The sequence below is a fragment of the Ranitomeya imitator genome, chromosome 9, assembly GCF_032444005.1.
Source record: "Ranitomeya imitator isolate aRanImi1 chromosome 9, aRanImi1.pri, whole genome shotgun sequence".
Classification (NCBI taxonomy): Eukaryota; Metazoa; Chordata; class Amphibia; order Anura; family Dendrobatidae; genus Ranitomeya; species Ranitomeya imitator.
Window position 1 is genome coordinate 53,454,120 of NC_091290.1, and position 20,728 is coordinate 53,474,847.

The 20,728-nt window shown below is 45.3% G+C and overlaps 1 protein-coding gene across 2 annotated transcripts in view; it reads left to right on the forward strand.

Moving 5' to 3' along the window:
* The window catches only part of MOB2 (MOB kinase activator 2), a 62,443-nt gene that overhangs the window by 21,601 nt on the left and 20,114 nt on the right, over positions 1-20,728 (forward strand). The window contains exon 1 of one of the 2 annotated variants that reach the window (XM_069740447.1): positions 18,661-18,835. The exons of the other annotated variant lie outside the window; for it this stretch is intronic. Coding sequence (XP_069596548.1) covers positions 18,726-18,835 — 110 coding nt within the window. The 5' untranslated portion in view covers positions 18,661-18,725. Of the gene's footprint in view, positions 1-18,660; positions 18,836-20,728 lie in introns of those variants that run through there. 2 annotated transcript variants of the gene reach the window in all.

Sequence of the window (20,728 nt, forward strand, 5' to 3'; positions counted from 1 at the left end):
AGTTTGCTCCAGTCCTATTCATACTGTCATTATTGTAGAATATAGGGCATTCATTTAACTTATAGGTTCTCTGCTGTCATTTGATAACGTGATGCAGCGAAAAGGGTGTAGGACACCGATAATGTGGTGAGAACGGTCTGCTGAAGATCCTGCCGGCTGAGAGACGGAGATCTATTAGGGCATGTTTCCATGTGGCAGATTGGCTGTGGATTGGATGCTGTGTACAACATCCAGATGTTACAGCATAGTGAAGGGGATTTTAAGAAAAAAAAAGTTTGACGAATCCAGCAGGAATGAAGATTAAAATTCTGTTTTTATTAATCCATATTAAAATAAAAATGTTTCATTCTTAACCATAACCACATGTGAATGTTGGTATATCACAGCATTATGCACATATAGCAGCTTATACCAACGCGTTTCGACTGACGTCTTAATCCTAGCAAAGTGTGCCCACTGTAGACCTTTAACCCCTTAATCCCATATGACGTACTATCCCCTCCAGGTGACCTGGGACTTAATTCCCAGGGACGGGATAGTACGTCATATGCGATCGGCCGCGCTCACGGGGGGAGCGCGGCCGATCGTGGCCGGGTGTCAGCTGCCTATCGCAGCTGACATCCGGCACTATGTGCCAGGAGCGGTCACGGACCGCTCCCGGCACATTAACCCCCGGCACACCGCGATCAAAGATGATCGCGGTGTGCCGGCGGTGCAGGGAAGCATCGCGCAGGGAGGGGGCTCCCTGCGGGCTTCCCTGAGACGATCGGTACACGGTGATGTACTCACCGTGTACCGAGCGTCTTCTCCCTGCAGTCCCCGGATCCAAAATGGCCGCGGGGCTGCATCCGGGTCCTGCAGGGAGCACTTCCGGGTCAGGATCAGGCTGCAGCTGCAGCTCTAATCCTGCCCGGCTGTATGTCAGATCACCGATCTAACAGAGTGCTGTGCACACTGTCAGATCGGTGATCTGTGATGTCCCCCCCGGGACAAAGTGAAAAAGTAAAAAAAAAATTTCCACACTTGTAAAAAAAAAAAAAAAAAAAAAATCCTAAATAAAGCAGAAAAAAAAAATATTAATCCCATAAATACATTTCTTTACATAAAAAAAAACAAAAAAACAATAAAAGTACACATATTTAGTATCGCCGCGTCCGTAACGATCCGACCTATAAAACTGGCCCACTAGTTAACCCCTTCAGTGAACACCGTAAGAAAAAAAAAAAAAAAAAGAGCCAAAAAACAACACTTTATTATCATAACGCTGAACAAAAAGTGGAATAACACGCGATTAAAAAGACAGATATAAATAACCATGGTACCTCTGAAAACGTCATCTTGTCCCGCAAAAAACGAGCCGCCATATAGCATCATAACCAAAAAAATAAAAAAGTTATAGTCCTCAGAATAAAGCGATGCCAAAATAATTATTTTTTCTATAAAATAGCTTTTATCGTATAAAAGCGCCAAAACATAAAAAAAATGATATAAATGAGGTGTCGCTGTAATCGTACTGACCCGAAGAATAAAACTGCTTTATCAATTTTACCAAACGCGGAACGGTATAAACGCCTCCCCCAAAAGAAATTCATGAATAGCTGGTTTTGGTCATTCTGCCTCACAAAAAATCGGAATAAAAAGCGATCAAAAACTGTCACATGTCCGAAAATATAACCGATAAAAACGTCAACTCGTCCCGCAAAAAACAAGACCTCACATGACTCTGTGGACCAAAATATGGAAAAATTATAGGTCTCAAAATGTGGAGACGCAAAAACTTTTTTGCTATAAAAAGCGTCTTTTAGTGTGTGACGGCTGCCAATCATAAAAATCCGATATAAAAAACGCTATAAAAGTAAATCAAACCCCCCTTCATCACCCCCTTAGTTAGGCTAGGTTCACATTGCGTTAATGGGTTAACGCTAACGGACAGCGTTGCACGGCGAAAATGTCACAATTAACGCCGTGCAACGGGTCCGTTAGCACAACCATTGACAGCAATGTGATTTTCGGGTGTAGCGCATCGCTAGAGCGTGCCATTTTCGGCTCGCGCTAGCAAGGTGCCATTCTTTTGTGGCGCGCCTCGGACGCTGCTTGCAGCGTCCGCGGCGCGCCCGAGGTCCGATCCCCGATCTTCCAGAGCGGGGACATTAACGCGACCACTAAACACGACACCTAAAAAGACATTGCGTTAGCGCAATCCGCTAGCGCTAAACGGATTTCCCTAACGCAATGTGAACCTAGCCTTAGGGAAAAATAATAAAATTAAAAAAAATGTATTTATTTCCATTTTCCCATTAGGGTTAGGGCTAGGGTTAGGGTTTGGATTACATTTACGGTTGGGATTAGGGTTGGGATTAGAATTAGGGGTGTGTCAGGGTTAGGTGTGTGGTTAGGGTTACAGTTGGAATTAGGGTTAGGGGTGCGTTTGGATTAGGGTTTCATTTATAATCAGGGGCTCTCCAAACGCGACATGGCGTCCGATCTCAATTCCAGCCAATTCTGCATTGAAAAAGTAAAACAGTGCTCCTTCACTTCCGAGCTCTCACGTGCGCCCAAACAGGGGTTTACCCCAACATATGGGGTATCAGCGTACTCGAGACAAATTGGACAACAACTTTTTGGGTCCAAGTTCTCTTGTTATCCTTGGGAAAATAAAAATTTGGGGGGCTAAAAACCATTTTTGTGGGAAAAAAAAGGATTTTTTATTTTCACGGCTATGCGTTGTAAACTGTAGTGAAACACTTAGGGGTTCAAAGTTCTCACAACACATCTAGATAAGTTCCTTGGGAGGTCTAGTTTCTAATATGGGGTCACTTGTGGGGGGTTTGTACTGTTTGGGTAAATCAGGGGCTCTGCAAATGCAACGTGACTCCTGCAGAAGTCTGCATTCCAAATGGCGCTCCTTCCCTTCCGAGCTCTGCCATGCGCCCAAACAGTGGTTCCCCCCCACATATGGGGTATCAGCGTACTCAGGACAAATTGGACAACAACTTTTGGGGTCCAATTTATTATGTTACCCATGTGAAAATACAAAGCTGGGGGGCTAAAAAATAATTTTTGCGAAAAAAAAAAAAATTATTTTAACGGCTCTGCGTTATAAACTGTAGTGAAACACTTGGGGGTTCAAAGCTCTCAAAACACATCTAGATAAGTTCCTTAGGGGGTCTAGTTTCCAAAATGGTGTCACTTGTGGGGGTTTTTAATGTTTAGGCACAATAGGGGCTCTCCAAACCAACATGGCGTCCCATCTTAATTCCAGTCAATTTTGCATTGAAAAGTAAAATGGCGCTCCTTCCCTTCCGAGCTCTGCCATACGCCCAAACAATGGTTTACACCCATATATGGGGTATCAGCGTACTCAGGACAAATTGGCCAACAATTTTTGAGGTCCAATTTCTTCTCTTACTCTTGGGAAAATAAAAAATTGGAGGCGAAAAGATCATTTTTGTGAAAAAATATGATTTTTTATTTTTACGGCTCTGCATTATAAACTTCTGTGAAGCAATTGGTGGGTCAAAGTGGTCACCACACATCTAGATAAGTTCCTTAGGGTGTCTACTTTCCAAAATGGTGTCACTTGTGGGGGGTTTCAATGTTTAGGCACATGAGGGGCTCTCCAAACGCAACATGGCATCCCATCTCAATTCCTGTCAATTTTGCATTTAAAAGTCAAATGGTGCTCCTTTCCTTCCGAGCTCTGCCATACGCCCAAACAGTGGTTTACCCCCACATATGGGGTATCAGCGTACTCAGTACAGATTGTACAACAATGTTTGGGGTCCATTTTCTCCTGATACCCTTGGTAAAATAAAACAAATTGGAGCTGAAATAAATTTTGTGTGAAAAAAAGTTAAATATTCATTTTTATTTAAACATTCCAAAAATTCCTGTGAAACCCCTGAAGGGTTAATAAACTTCTTGAATGTGGTTTTGAGCACCTTGAGGGGTGCAGTTTTTAGAAAATACCCAAGTGTGACACCATTCTATCATATAGACCCCTCAAAATGACATCAAATGAGATGTGGTCCCTAAAAAAAAAATGGTGTTGTAAAAATGAGAAATTGCTGGTCAACTTTTAACCCTTATAACTCCCTAACAAAAAAAAATTTTGGTTCCAAAATTGTGCTGATGTAAAGTAGACATGTGGGAAATGTTACTTATTAAGTATTTTGCGTGACATATCTCTGTGATTTAAGGGCATAATAATTTAAAGTTGGAAAATTGCGAAATTTTCGCCAAATTTCCGTTTTTTTCACAAATAAACGCAAGTAATATCGAATAAATGTTACTACTAAAATTAAGTACAATATGTCACGAGAAAACAATGTCAGAATCGCCAAGATCCGTTGAAGCGTTCCAGAGTTATGACCTCATAAAGGGACAGTGGTCAGAATTGTAAAAATTGGCCTGGTCATTAACGTGCAAACCACCCTCGGGGCTTAAGGGGTTAAATGCTGCGCTGTATTGTGTGGATGATGGTGTTTATATGAAGGGATGCTCCTCTCCAGCACGGCCCGGGACCCCTCTCTGTAGGACTGTGGGGGCAGCTTTGTACTATTTTCAGCTTTGCTCTGCTTTATAAAGTCCTAACAGTAGCCGATCTCATGGAAAATCCTCCCTCCGTGGCGGCTGAATGGTGATTCAGAGGCGGCTGGGGAGAGCTGTTTCTGCTGAGTGTCTTTTTTCGGCCTTGCCATGTTACTGTATCTTACAATTATTAGGTTCTTTAGAAGGACGTAGATCGGGGATTTATTCTGACGGAATATAGGCTGAACTGGATGGACAAATGTCTTTTTTCGGCCTTACTAACTATGTTACTGTGTCTTCCAGCAGATTGTGCTCCTTTCCCCTCCAGGTCTGTCTGCCCCTGGCTCTTCTATATTTGCAGCCACTGTATTTATAGCAGGTGGGGTGTGCCGCTCCCTGCCTGGCACTGCCGCCCCTCCCTCCTGCTTCCTGCTCCTCCAGTTTAACTCTCTCCCAGTCTGCTGCCACCATGCCATGCGGTGCCCATCATTGTGCCCGCTCCCATTACCCTCCCAGATTTTTATGCTGCTAGTATCATTCATATATAACTGGGACGGACACAAAGAAGCGGGCCCCTGTGTGAGATCACTATAAGGAAGGGCCCTTTGCAGTCCAATAGATCCTAGTAATGCACAGCTCCATCTTACCGCTCTGCCCCTGTGTACATGCAGAGAGCGTATATTGCCCTGGACCACCTGCCTCATCACATTGGCTGATAAAGGAGAATACATAGTCTTCATCTTCACAGAAAATAGACAAGGCTCGATGCATTTTTTGCAAATGAGAAAAAACATATAGTTTTTCTTAAGTTAAATTATGTCCGTTTTTACCGGCAGTTTGGTATTTGTTTTTCTCGAATGGAAAAGTCGCCTACCCATTAATGGGAATCTGTCGCCAGGTTTCTGCCGATTGATCAGCGAGCTGCATAATGTAGAAACAGAGGCCCTGATTCCAGCTGTGTGTCACTTACTGGGCTGTGTAATGTAATTTTGATAATCTCCTGCTGATAAAACTGTGATTTTTATCATAAGAGGACTAGTAAACCTGCTGTGATGTAGTCCAACCACACCCCCCAACACTGATTGGCAGCTTTCTGTGCATTGATAGTGTACACGAAAGGCAGCCTATCAGTGGTGTGGGCGGGGTTATACAGAGCTCAGCATTCAGAGAACTGCTAGTTCTGCAGCAGAGATAACAGGGATTTTAAGAAAAAGACAGCATGCGTGACACATCACTGGAATCAGGGTCTCTGCCCCTACATCATGCTGCTCTCAGATGGGCAGCAAAAATTTGGTGACGGATTCTCTTTAAATAGTAAAAAATAAACAGGCATGGCTCGGATGACACACCGATGCCATTCTTCATGTTCCATCAGTTTTCATCTTCACAGACACGATGATTTGAATAGACGTGTTTTATTCATAACTCAGTCCAAAAGCAGATATGTCACCAAGCCCATAGACTGTAACATGTACTAATCCTATCTGTCAAAAACTGGATAGAACATGCACATGAAAAATGGACGTCTGAGTGAGGCCTTACAGGAGGTGGTGTATTACTATTATCATTATTATTTTTGTTGGGGCACTCTGAATGGTAAAGCGCACTGTATGGGCAAAAAGTGCCTGCCACTTACTGGAACCAAAGGGAGGCTTTTTTTTTTTTTTGCCTCTGTCGGGTTAATGGATCCCTATGTATGTGTTTGCTAGACACTTCAGATGCAGTGTGAACATCATTGTTTTGTAATGTGGTTTTTACAGGTGGAATCTGTTTATTTGACTTTCTTCACCTGTAAAATATGTGCAGCCAAAAAATTAAAGCCACAGTGCAAAACCACTGCAACTTGTAGTAAAATTGCAGGCGTTTTTGATGCCGGTTTTAAAGGGGATCTGTCAGCAGGTTTTTGCTATGTAATCTGAGGATTACATGAGGTAGGTTTTAAAGCACAGAATGCAATGATCTGTTACTTATCAGGCTGTGTGCTGTTGTTTACTTACAGTGAAGGTTTTATCAATAGGACATTATCGCTGCCAGGTCTTGCATACAGGTGACTGCTAGTCTGACTCCGCCCCTCCTGTGATAAGCCACTCACTGTCAATAGACAATGTACATACATGCTCTGGTGTGGGCGGGGTTAGCTTTCTCAGCTCTGCTGCATTGCTAAATCTAAACACTTGATTGTGTAAGAACAGCTGCACCCAGTAAACGAAGTGACACATCGCTGGAATCAGGGTCTCTTGGCCTACATTACGCTGTTCTCAGATAAGGTAGCAGAAATCTGCTTACTGATTGATTCCCTTTAACCATGCTGTCAAAAAAATCTTGTGTAAAATGTATCCTTAATGTTGGGCGCACAACCATTTGTTTCTGGGGATCCTGGCACATATGAGTCTCAGTAAGCCCGCGGCTAGGTTATGCATCCCGGTCTGTACTCGGACTGCAGCACGCAGATGTGTGGGTTCATATGTTGCAGATTTGGGGCAGATTTTTCCACAGCACCTCTATGTATCTTACTTGTGGACTATGCTGTGGATTTTGGTGCAGATTTCACCCTTTACTTTGCAGATGGTGTAATCCACACTGATTTTGCACAAAGAATTGACATGCTGCGGGTAAGAAGCCCCAAACTTTACCAAACACCATTTCCACACTGATTTCATGCCAAAAAAGCCATAGCATGTGGATGGGATTAAGATGAAACTATTTCACTTTGATCATATTGTAAAATGCTGCAGATCTTATTTGCAAAAAATCCGCGCCAAATGCGGGGCTGGCCTTAATCCCATGCACATGCTGTGCTTTATTCGGCGCAGAAGTTTTTTTTGTTGCCCTTTTTTTAAATTTGCAGCTTTTAGATTTTGTGCAGAATCTGCTGAATATTTCACTTTGCAAAAGATAATAAGAAGTCTGCAGCAGATCTGCGTGACATGTGCAGATACTGTGGATGAAATCTGCATCAAATATGCAACTTGTGAACCCAAACTTAGGGGTGTTTTTTTTTGTTTTTTTTAAAGAGCCATTGTTGAATGTTTTTTCCAGTACTGTAGGTTGGGTAATGAAGCACAATTACCGCTGATGGTCTCACCTGGCGAACGCTGGGAGGACTGGACAGAGGAAGCATTCACCCTGGAGCGCGGAGGCTCCTATAACGTCAGAGCCGTCCGGAGCCCTCCTAGCGCCATCATTGAGTGAAATACCTGAATGTCCGTGCTTGTGTGTGGAGTGGTAACAGGGCTTCCATTGTGAAGTCGTACTGCTCATGTCTTCTGTGACTTTTGTTAGCACTGCAGGTAAACTAGAGCATTTATTTTATGACTGCGATGTGCAGTTTTTAGTACAATTCCAGCTAGAACCTACAAACCCACATTCAGGCATGTGTGCAGCGTGTGAACAGCGCCTAAATAAATGATCAGCAGCCAGATCTTATTCACTGTGTGATACTGAGATATAGTCTTTTATTTTTTTTTACATGCGGAGTTGCAAGCTCTGGGTCTTTTTGTGCAAAATGAGTCACTTTCCATGCAACTACACGAAAATGCAAAATGCTGCCTTTCCATCGCCATCCAGCTCTGTCCCTGCGTCCTGATAGAGCCAGGAGGAATGTGACTGCTGAAGATACGTATTAATACCAGACTAGAAAGTGGAAGGCACCAACAATATATCCACTGAAAGGAAGTGGTTTCTTTTTTACGAGTTCATCTGTAATAGTTTGGCGCTTTTTTTTGTTTCCCGTCGGGCAGTAGTTACGCATTTTTGATGCAGGTTTAATCGTGCCGACAAACAAAATCCATGTACCCAGAGTTCTGACCATAATCTTGTTGTTTAGGATTATGGTTGTATTCTACAATTTGGCGAAAAGATGTGCAAGACCCTAGTCCAGCATCTATGCTGGTAATCCGTGGCCTGCCAGTAAAGCCCTGTAAACCTACTCCTACTTTCAGTCTCCTCCAGTGTCTCTTCCGATTAGCAGGCCCAACAAAACCTCATACGTGTGCAGCATCAGACCTGCATATCATATGAGCCGCTGGGGATCCTGGTGGGTAGGGGGAGGTACAGTTATATGAAAAGGTTTGGGCACCCCTATTAATCTTAAGCTTATTGTTTTATAAAAATAGGTTTTTTTGCAACAGCTATTTCAGTTTCATCTATCTAATAACTGTTGGACACAGTAATGTTTCTGCCTTGAAATGAGGTTTATTGCACTAACAGAAAATGTGCAATCTGCATTCAAACAAACTTTGACAGGTGCATAAGTATGGGCACCCCACCAGAAAAGTGACATTAATATTTAGTAGATCCTCCTTTTGCAAAAATAACAGCCTCTAGTCGCTTCCTGTAGCTTTTAATGAGTTCCTGGATGAAGGTATTTTTGACCATTCCTCTTTACAAAACAATTCCAGTTCAGTTCAGTTTGATGGTCGCCGAGCATGGACAGCCCTCTTCAAATGATCCCACAGATGTTCAATGATATTCAGGTCTGGGGACTGGGATGGCCATTCCAGAACAATGTAATTGTTCCTCTGCATGAATGCCTGAGTAGATTTGGAGCGGTGTTTTGGATCATTGTCTTGCTGAAAGATCCATCCCCTGCGTAACTTCAACTTTGTCACTGATTCATGAACATTATTGTCAAGAATCTGCTGATACTGAGAGGAATCCATGCGTCCCTCAACTTTAACAAGATTCCCGGTGCCGGCATTGGCCACACAGCCCCAAAGCATGATGGAACCTCCACCAAATTTTACTGTGGGTAGCAAGTGTTTTTCTTGGAATGCTGTGTTTTTTGGCCGCCATGCATAACGTCTTTTTGTATGACGAAACAACTCAATCTTGGTTTCATCAGTCCACAGGACCTTCTTCCAAAAATAAATTGGCTTCTCCAAATGTGCTTTTGCATACCTGTTGTGAATTCTGCTTTTGGGTTCCCTCCAGTGGTTGTAGGTGGAAATGTAGTTGTCCCTGAGTTGCAGTCCTGGCCAGGTGTATCTGCTGATTGCAGTTCTGACTGGGATATTTAGTTGTGCAGGATTCATTAGTCCTTGCCAGTTGTCCATGGTTCTGGGAGGTTTTGGATCTTTGTCTGGTTCCTCCTGCCTTGCTGCCAATTCAGCAAAGATAAGTGTCTGGTTTTTGTTTCTGTGGCACACATGCTGTGTGCTTAATAATTCTGTGCTATTCATTTGTTTTCTCTTGTCCAGCTTAGACTGTGTCAGTGTTTTCTCAGTCTTGTTGGATTCTCTGGAGTTGCAGATATACGCTCCACATCTTTAGTTAGATGGTGGAATTTTTGTATTTTCTGCTGTGGATATTTTTGGAAGGATTTTAATACTGACCGCTTAGTAATCTGTCCTATCCTTTCCTATTTTAGCTAGAGTGGCCTCTTTTGCTAAATCCTGTTTCCTGCCTGCGTGTGTCTTTTCCTCTACTACTCACAGTCAATATTTATGGGGGGCTGCCTATCCTTTGGGGTTCTGCTCTGAGGCAAGGTAGATTTCCCATTTCCATCTATAGGGGTATTTAGTCCTCCGGCTGTGTCGAGGTATCTAGGATTTGTTAGGCACACCCCACGGCTACTTCTAGTTGCATTGATAAGTTCAGGATTTGCGGTCAGTATAGTTTCCACCAACTCAGAGAAAGTTCCATGCGGCTCCAAGGTCACCGGTTCATAACAGTACAACTGGCCTATAATGAGTTAAATGCATCTCAAAAGAAAGGAAGAAAGGTGTTGAGCCATTTTTTTTTCTCTGCTTTCTCTTCTCTTCCCTCTTTATCTCTGGGTGGCTGAGGAGTCTTGTGCTAGCATGGATATTCAGGAATTAGCTTCTCGTGTGGACCAGCTTGCTGCTAGGGTACAGGGTATTTCTGATTATATTGTTCAGACTCCTGTTTTAGAGCCGAAGATTCCTACTCCTGATTTGTTTTTTGGTGACAGGTCCAAATTTTTGAGCTTAAAAAACAACTATAAACTGTTTTTTGCTCTGAGACCTCGATCCTCTGGTGATTCCATTCAGCAGGTTAAAATCATCATCTCCCTGCTGCGTTGCGATCCACAGGATTGGGCATATTTCTATGGATTTTATTTCTGATCTTCCGGTTTCCCAGAAGATGTCTGTTATCTGGGTTGTTTGTGACCGGTTCTCTAAGATGGTTCATTTGGTGCCTTTGCCTAAATTGCCTTCCTCTTCAGATTTGGTTCCGTTGTTTTTTCAGCATGTGGTTCGCTTGCATGGTATTCCGGAGAATGTTGTGTCCGACAGAGGTTCCCAGTTTGTTTCTAGGTTTTGGCGGGCCTTTTGTGCTAGGCTGGGCATTGATTTGTCTTTTTCTTCTGCATTTCATCCTCAGACAAATGGCCAGACCGAGCGAACTAATCAGACTTTGGAGACCTATTTGAGATGCTTTGTGTCTGCTGATCAGGATGATTGGGTGGCCTTCTTGCCATTGGCCGAGTTTGCCCTTAATAATCGGGCTAGTTCGGCTACTTTGGTTTCGCCTTTCTTTTGTAATTTTGGTTTTCATCCTCGTTTTTCTTCTGGGCAGGTTGAGCCTTCTGACTGTCCTGGTGTGGATTCTGTGGTTGACAGGTTGCAGCAGATTTGGGCTCATGTGGTGGACAATTTGGTGTTGTCTCAGGAGGAGGCTCAACGTTTTGCTAACCGTCGTCGGTGTGTTGGTTCCCTGCTTCGGGTTGGGGATCTGGTTTGGTTATCTTCCCATCATGTTCCTATGAAGGTTTCTTCCCCTAAGTTTAAGCCTCGTTTTATTGGTCCTTATAAGATTTCTGAGATTATTAATCCGGTGTCTTCTCGATTGGCGCATCCGGCCTCTTTTGCTATCCATAATGTCTTCCATAGATCTTTATTGCGGAAATATGTGGTGCCCGTTGTTCCGTCTGTTGATCCTCCGGTCCCTGTGTTGGTTGATGGAGAGTTGGAGTATGTGGTTGAGAAGATTTTGGATTCTCGTTTTTCGAGGCGGAGGCTTCAGTACCTTGTCAAATGGAAGGGTTATGGCCAGGAGGATAATTCTTGGGTTTTGGCCTCTGATGTCCATGCTGCTGATTTGGTCCGTGCCTTTCATCTGGCTCGTCCTGATCATCCTGGGGGCTCTGGTGAGGGTTCGGTGACCCCTCCTCAAGGGGGGGGGTACTGTTGTGAATTCTGCTTTTGGGTTCCCTCCAGTGGTTGTAGGTGGGAATGTAGTTGTCCCTGAGTTGCAGTCCTGGCCAGGTGTATCTGCTGATTGCAGTTCTGACTGGGATATTTAGTTGTGCAGGATTCATTAGTCCTTGCCAGTTGTCCATGGTTCTGGGAGGTTTTGGATCTTTGTCTGGTTCCTCCTGCCTTGCTGCCAATTCAGCAAAGATAAGTGTCTGGTTTTTGTTTCTGTGGCACACATGCTGTGTGCTTAATAATTCTGTGCTATTCATTTGTTTTCTCTTGTCCAGCTTAGACTGTGTCAGTGTTTTCTCAGTCTTGTTGGATTCTCTGGAGTTGCAGATATACGCTCCACATCTTTAGTTAGATGGTGGAATTTTTGTATTTTCTGCTGTGGATATTTTTGGAAGGATTTTAATACTGACCGCTTAGTATTCTGTCCTATCCTTTCCTATTTTAGCTAGAGTGGCCTCTTTTGCTAAATCCTGTTTCCTGCCTGTGTGTGTCTTTTCCTCTACTACTCACAGTCAATATTTGTGGGGGGCTGCCTATCCTTTGGGGTTCTGCTCTGAGGCAAGATAGTATTCCTATTTCCATCTATAGGGGTATTTAGTCCTCTGGCTGTGTCGAGGTGTCTAGGATTTGTTAGGCACACCCCACGGCTACTTCTAGTTGCGTTGATAAGTTCAGGATTTGCGGTCAGTATAGTTTCCACCAACTCAGAGAAAGTTCCATGCGGCTCCAAGGTCACCGGATCATAACACATGCCTCAGGCAACTCTGTTTGTGGCGTGCTTGCAGAAACGGCTTCTTTCGCATCACTCTCCCATACAATTTCTCCTTGTGCAAAGTGCGTTGTATAGTTGACCGATGCACAGTGACACCATCTGCAGCAAGTTGATGCCGCAGCTCTCTGGAGGTGGTCTGAGGATTGTCCTTGACTGATCTCACCATTCTTCTTCTCTGCCTTTCTGATGTGTTTCTTGGCCTGCCACTTCTGGCCTTAACAAGAACTGTACCTGTGTTCTCCCATTTCCTTACTATGTTCCTCACAGTGGAAATTGACAGGTTAAATCTCTGAGACGGCTTTTTGTATCCTTCCCCTGAACAACTATGTTGAATAATCTTTGTTTTCAGATCATTAGACAGTTGTTTTGAGGAGCCCATGATGCCACTCTTCAGAGGAGATTCAAACAGGAGAACAACTTGCAAGTGGCCACTTTAAGTAGCTTTTCTCATGGTTGCATACACTTGGCTATGAAGTTCAAAGCTCAATGAGGTTAGAAAACCAAAAAAAGTGCTTTAGTAAGTCAGTAAAAAGTAGGTAGGAGTATTTAAAACAAGAAAATGATAAGGGTGCCTATACTTATGCACCTGTCAAATTTTGTTTGAATGCAGATTGCACATTTTCTGTTAGTACAATAAACCTCATTTCAAGACAGAAACATTACTGTGTCCAACAGTTATTAGATATATGAAACTGAAATAGCTGTTGCAAAAAAAACAATTTTTATAAAACATTAAGATTTCTTAAGATTAATAGGGGTGCCCAAACTTTTTCATATAACTGTAGCTGCATCAGATCTACATATCAGAAGAAAAGATGGGAATCCTGGAGGGTAGGAGGAGGTTGCTGTAACAGACATATCAGAAGAGCCACTGGGGATCCTGGCGGGTAAGGGGAGGTAGCTGCATGGGACCTACATATCAGAAGAGCCGCTGGGGATCCTGGAGGGTAGGAGGAGGTAGCTGCATGGGACCTACATATCAGAAGAGCTGCTGGGGATCCTGGCGGGTAGGAGGAGGTTGCTGTAACAGACATATCAGAAGAACCACTGGGGATCCTGGCGGGTAGGAGGAGGTTGCTGTAACAGACATATCAGAAGAGCCGCTGGGGATCCTGGAGGGTAGGAGGAGGTTGCTGCATGGGGTCTACATATCAGAAGAGCTGCTGGGGATCCTGGCGGGTAGGAGGAGGTTGCTGTAACAGACATATCAGAAGAGCCGCTGGGGATCCTGGTGGGTAGGAGGAGGTTGCTGTAACAGACATATCAGGAGAGCTGCTGGGGATCCTGGCGGGTAGGAGGAGGTTGCTGTAACAGACATATCAGGAGAGCCGCTGGGGATCCTGGCGGGTAGGAGGAGGTTGCTGTAACAGACATATCAGGAGAGTCGCTGGGGATCCTGGCGGGTAGGAGGAGGTATCTGCATGGGACCTACATATCAGAAGAGCCGCTGGGGATCCTGGCGGGTAGGAGGAGGTTGCTGTAACAGACATATCAGGAGAGTCGCTGGGGATCCTGGCGGGTAGGAGGAGGTTGCTGTAACAGACATATCAGGAGAGTCGCTGGGGATCCTGGCGGGTAGGAGGAGGTTGCTGTAACAGACATATCAGGAGAGCCGCTGGGGATCCTGGCGGGTAGGAGGAGGTTGCTGTAACAGACATATCAGGAGAGCTGCTGGGGATCCTGGCGGGTAGGAGGAGGTTGCTGTAACAGACATATCAGAAGAGCCGCTGGGGATCCTGGCGGGTAGGAGGAGGTTGCTGTAACAGACATATCAGAAGAGCCGCTGGGGATCCTGGTGGGTAGGAGGAGGTTGCTGTAACAGACATATCAGGAGAGCTGCTGGGGATCCTGGCGGGTAGGAGGAGGTTGCTGTAACAGACATATCAGGAGAGCCGCTGGGGATCCTGGCGGGTAGGAGGAGGTTGCTGTAACAGACATATCAGGAGAGTCGCTGGGGATCCTGGCGGGTAGGAGGAGGTATCTGCATGGGACCTACATATCAGAAGAGCCGCTGGGGATCCTGGCGGGTAGGAGGAGGTTGCTGTAACAGACATATCAGGAGAGTCGCTGGGGATCCTGGCGGGTAGGAGGAGGTTGCTGTAACAGACATATCAGGAGAGTCGCTGGGGATCCTGGCGGGTAGGAGGAGGTTGCTGTAACAGACATATCAGGAGAGCTGCTGGGGATCCTGGCGGGTAGGAGGAGGTTGCTGTAACAGGCATATCAGGAGAGCTGCTGGGGATCCTGGAGGGTAGGAGGAGGTAGCTGTATGAGACCTACATATCAGGAGAGCTGCTGGGGATCCTGGCGGGTAGGAGGAGGTTGCTGTAACAGACATATCAGGAGAGCTGCTGGGGATCCTGGCGGGTAGGAGGAGGTAGCTGTATGAGACCTACATATCAGAAGAGCCGCTGGGGATCCTGGAGGGTAGGGGGAGGTATCTGCATGGGACCTACATATCAGAAGAGCTGCTGGGGATCCTGGCGGGTAGGAGGAGGTTGCTGTAACAGACATATCAGGAGAGTCGCTGGGGATCCTGGCGGGTAGGAGGAGGTTGCTGTAACAGACATATCTGGAGAGCCGCTGGGGATCCTGGCGGGTAGGAGGAGGTTGCTGTAACAGACATATCTGGAGAGCCGCTGGGGATCCTGGCGGGTAGGAGGAGGTTGCTGTAACAGACATATCAGAAGAGCCGCTGGGGATCCTGGCGGGTAGGAGGAGGTTGCTGTAACAGACATATCTGGAGAGCCGCTGGGGATCCTGGCGGGTAGGAGGAGGTTGCTGTAACAGACATATCAGAAGAGCCGCTGGGGATCCTGGCGGGTAGGAGGAGGTTGCTGTAACAGACATATCAGAAGAGCCGCTGGGGATCCTGGCGGGTAGGAGGAGGTTGCTGTAACAGACATATCAGGAGAGTCGCTGGGGATCCTGGCGGGTAGGAGGAGGTTGCTGTAACAGACATATCTGGAGAGCCGCTGGGGATCCTGGCGGGTAGGAGGAGGTTGCTGTAACAGACATATCAGAAGAGCCGCTGGGGATCCTGGCGGGTAGGAGGAGGTTGCTGTAACAGACATATCTGGAGAGCCGCTGGGGATCCTGGCGGGTAGGAGGAGGTTGCTGTAACAGACATATCAGAAGAGCCGCTGGGGATCCTGGCGGGTAGGAGGAGGTTGCTGTAACAGACATATCAGAAGAGCCGCTGGGGATCCTGGCGGGTAGGAGGAGGTTGCTGTAACAGACATATCAGAAGAGCCGCTGGGGATCCTGGCGGGTAGGAGGAGGTTGCTGTAACAGACATATCAGGAGAGTCGCTGGGGATCCTGGAGGGTAGGGGGAGGTATCTGCATGGGACCTACATATCAGAAGAGCCGCTGGGGATCCTGGAGGGTAGGGGGAGGTATCTGTATGAGACCTACATATCAGGAGAGCCGCTGGGGATCCTGGCGGGTAGGAGGAGGTTGCTGTAACAGACATATCAGAAGAGCCGCTGGGGATCCTGGCGGGTAGGAGGAGGTTGCTGTAACAGACATATCAGGAGAGCCGCTGGGGATCCTGGCGGGTAGGAGGAGGTATCTGTATGAGACCTACATATCAGAAGAGCTGCTGGGGATCCTGGAGGGTAGGGGGAGGTATCTGTATGAGACCTACATATCAGGAGAGCCGCTGGGGATCCTGGCGGGTAGGAGGAGGTTGCTGTAACAGACATATCAGGAGAGTCGCTGGGGATCCTGGAGGGTAGGGGGAGGTATCTGCATGGGACCTACATAACAGGAGAGCCGCTGGGGATCCTAGCTGTGCAGAGAACCCTATTCACATGTGGATATTCCCTCACTGTCCTATCTATCTTCACTTCTGTGAATGAGCAATAATAGTATAATAAAAAACCTGTTTTCAGACTAACTTGTTAAGGACACAAGTCCCAGCCCAACTCCAGATTTAGTGGCCCGAACTGACAGTTTTATGGATCCCAATGAATCTGCCAGTTTGGGTAATTAGACTGGCAGTCGGGCCGGGACTTGCGTCCACAATATGCTCCTCTGAAACAGGCCTAAGGCTTGTAACTATTTTACAGCGCTGTATAAAGGTGGGAGAAAGTTTGGATGTTGCTGTTGAATTTTTATCCATTTATTTTTTTGCACTGAAGCGGCAATTTGTGACTGTAACTGAAGGCCTCATGTAAGCAGGGGAGCCATGTGTAATGATCCTTCCCAACCCCTGTACTGGTGTGTGCAGCTCTCGGAGCTATCCTCCCCTAGAAACCATAGTCTGGGTACATATAGCATCAGATGGAGCATGCCTTGTCAGATTCCATACACATCACCCGTGCCTTTGTAGAAAGTCAGACTCTCCTAGAGCTGCGGCACTCCAATGGGAGACCTGTTATTTTTTTTGTCAATGTTTTGAAAAAGTTTGTTCTAAACTTGTCTTACCACAACCTATGAGCGAACCGTACAGCTGCGTCTGATCCTCTCCAGCAAATACTGCTGCTATAGTGTGCTCCACTGCGTCTCATTTATTAGTATGGCATATTTTACGCCTATGAGATTGCAGAGGCTATTTAGAGAGAATTTCCCCTATAGACCGATGTACACATCATAATAAATCTGGTGCATTAATAATTATCCGAATTTGTGAGTGTATTTTTACATATGTGGGGAGAAAAATTGGAAAGGACAAAAAGCGCAATAGGTTTTAATCTGGGTATAAAATGATTAAAGGGCATGCACACTGGTGCTCACCTGGTTGGGTCGTGTGCACACAACCACTGATAAGGCTGCTGCAGACCCATGGGGAGAAAATAAGGAAACCAAACTGGAAACAAATGGGTTACCCTGTGCTGCCATTGAAGAAAGATGAGAAAAACAGAATCCAAATGTATGCGGTTTATTCGACAACCCGTTTAGAAGTTTCCAACTTCATCAGAACAAACCACTGATGGTTGTGGTTCGTTACCATAGTTTGTCTTGATGAAGTTGTAAACTCCGAAACGCGTTGACATCCATTTTTCCTATCCTTCGACAGCAGTGCAGGTTAGCCATTTGTTTCCAATTTTGTGTCCTTTATATTTACGTATGGTCAGCTATGCATTTCCACCAATAAATAATAAATGTGGCCCAATATCTCTGTAATGTCATGCCGTGGGGATGTTTAGTCCCAGTCCACACTTCCCTGACATATGCATTAGGACTTAAAATAGCTACCTGCATGTGTGCGCCATAAAACTGCTCCTGAGAAAATGTCTGCACTATGGCGCCATAGATTTATTCTGTATGTCTGACATAGGGCACAAACATGGCGCAAATAGAGGTGTCTGTTCATTTATGAGAAGTGGGTCAGAAATCCACTTATAGCCTCAATCTCCTGCCATCTTTTCCCTGGATAGTCATGTCCATCTTTAAAAAGAAAAGTGCAAATGAATAAAGAACAAAGTGTATGTACATATAACTTTTTTGTGTGTATGTACATATAACTTTTTTGTGTGTATGCATATATATTAGATTTTTTTTTCTTTTTCTGTATATCAAACCATGGTAAATAGCGTAGCTATGTGCATGGACATGGTAAGGTGACACATTGTCATTGCTAGTCCTTTTGTTCCCGGCATGTAGGCACCTAGATAGCCAGGACATAGCGTCTCTTTATGGAGGGGATCCATATTTTAGGTTGGAGAAGGGCTTAGCGGCTTGACCCTGGCCTTACACGGATTTCCTTTGGGAATACTTTGCCCGCCTGTAGAGATGTGGCGGGCAGCGTGATTGCGTCCTCCGCGTTGCTTATGTGAGCAGCTGGTAGAACAATTGCGCTCCTCCGCCTCACGCAGAAATGTCCGCAGCCAGCACTTTCCTTTACAGAACAGTGTTGTAGTGAGACTTCATGTGCATCCTGTTATTCTACTCCTGTGCACACACTGTAGGGGGTATCTGAGCCCCTTCACCTGAACAGAGCAGCCTCCTCCAAAACAAATATTAGAGCAGTCTTCCCAAACTTCTGGCATAGTGTTGGCAATGTTTGGAGGGGGTCTTGGATGTGAGCACTCTCCTCCTCTCTATGAATAAGACCTTTCAGACTATTTGTTTTCCTCCTCGCCTCCCTCCCTTTCTCCTCCTCACTCCACCATTGGAGGAGCCTCTATTAGGGCATGGTTTTTCCCACTTTTTTTTTTCTTGCTTTATGTGCTTGGAAGTTTGGGAGCAGGTCCTGTCACTGTGCTGTCTTCTGGTATACTGGAGGGGGGACCCTCTTAGGTGAGAATGCTGGGGGACCCCGCACCACTCCCTGCAGACAGGACCCTGCTTGTGGCCGGCACCAAGTCTGGATTTACCTGTAAGATGGTCCTGCAGGCGGTGGGCAGAGTGCTGAGGTACGGTGAGCTGACGGCTTGTGGTTTTCGCTTGTTGATTCAGTTACATAGTCCTACGAAGAATTCTGCGTCCTCCAGACCTGTGTAGGGTTGTCCGGTTACTTTCTGCTCTGCTGTACCTTGCATACCTACTGCCTTCCCCAGGGTGGGATACGTATTGTCCCTTTATCCTCTTTTCCATTTCTATTAGGGGAAGCGAATCGATTTCAGTCTGACCGTGTTCCCATCTATCATGTTTTCTTTTGCAAAACTGTTTTAACAGTTCCAAAAAAAATGCCCTATGTGCAGATTTTTGGTGTGTTTTTTTCCCCCTATAGGCTTTTGTCAGGAGCCTGGAAAATACTTAATAGCGTTTTCTGTGCGGAGTCGTAGCGTTTCTTCACTTAAAAGATCTGCACCAAAATCCGCTAGAAAGTGCAAGAATCGGTGCAAATAATGCAACGTTTCAGCACATGAGAACATGGCCCCGAATGCCATCGTCATAGGGGTAATCTGAGTATGATTTCCCCTATGAAGACTTTAATCATGTCTTATGTGTTCAGAGGGTTTTTTATAAGTGTTAATTCCATTTGCACAGCGATCTGGCAACTATCCAGGACCCGGGGTAGACCGGTAACAATATAGTTCCTATGTGAGTGACTTCTCATCGTCAGTCTGGTATTCCAGCTCATGTGTATGCGGGACGTTGGCAGCACCAGACGCAGCCTGTGGATCAGAGCGGCGCTGTTTCTGGACGAAGTAGCCATTTTCCTGGTCTCATAGAACCTCTTTAAGAGCAGATTACAAAGCTCCAGAAGCAAGTGTGAACTTTTGTCAAACTCAGAGGATACCCTAACACAGCATCTAAAAGAAGTTGTGCGAATATACCCTATGCGGGTGTATGAAGACTGGGTTATCTTAGATACTCGCATGTAAAGCGCCATGGAATAAATGGCGCTATAATAATAATGCTGTCAAACAATACGTTTTCTAGGGGGTACCGACCCAGGCAACACTCTTTTTTTTGTTTTTTGTTTTTTTTGTTTGTTTTTTTGTGACTGTGCCTAGAGCGGAACATTTTCCTTCAGGAGATCCTGCAAAGGAATTACTGTACATCCACTTTTTCTTCCGCTGGGTTAAGTTGGGAAAAACACTTCTGAGACTGAAGATATGATAAGCAAGTTGTATTACAATAGGAATGAAGAGAGTGAGTGTTTTAAGCCTTTTTTTGTTTGTTTTTTTAGTTTTTTGGGGGGCATTTTTCAGAGTGGACCCACTTCAGAAACCCATTCCTCTGTGCACATCCAGGAATACTGGTAGTGCGGCTATACTCTGGCCAGTGCTCTCCTGGGTTTGCTCCAGGCTCTTACCTTTCTAGCTGCTGCTGATCTGACATTGTTGAGGATTCCTTCCCCAGGGTCTTTACAATCCTCTGACATGGCTGTCTTTGTGCTGCTTGCTCGTCCCCTTCTTGGGATGCCGCAAGGTGTGGAGCAGATGTGCGGCATACATCCACACGTGGCGCTGAAATGCTCCATATATCTTTTATGCTTCTTTTATGCTTCTATGCCACCAATAGATTCTGCAGCATTTTACACGATTTTTATTACTGCTACGGCAGGGGAGAATGATTGCCATTGTACTTCCCTTACATTATTTTATATATTCCCTGTTTTTCCTGCATATAATTGTAGCTATAAGGTGATAGTGTAATGACTTACTATCGTATAGATCCCGTAGTGTAGTAGAGATGGTCTTCCATGGTCCTGCTGTTTTATTCCATTTCTTGCTTTTATTTTTTAGCTACTTAAAATCCCACATTGATACTTTAAGCAGTTTGCTTAGCTTCTAAAACAGGTAAAATTGAAAAGTGATTGTAGAACCAATGAACTTTTCATTTTACCTCTTATTAAA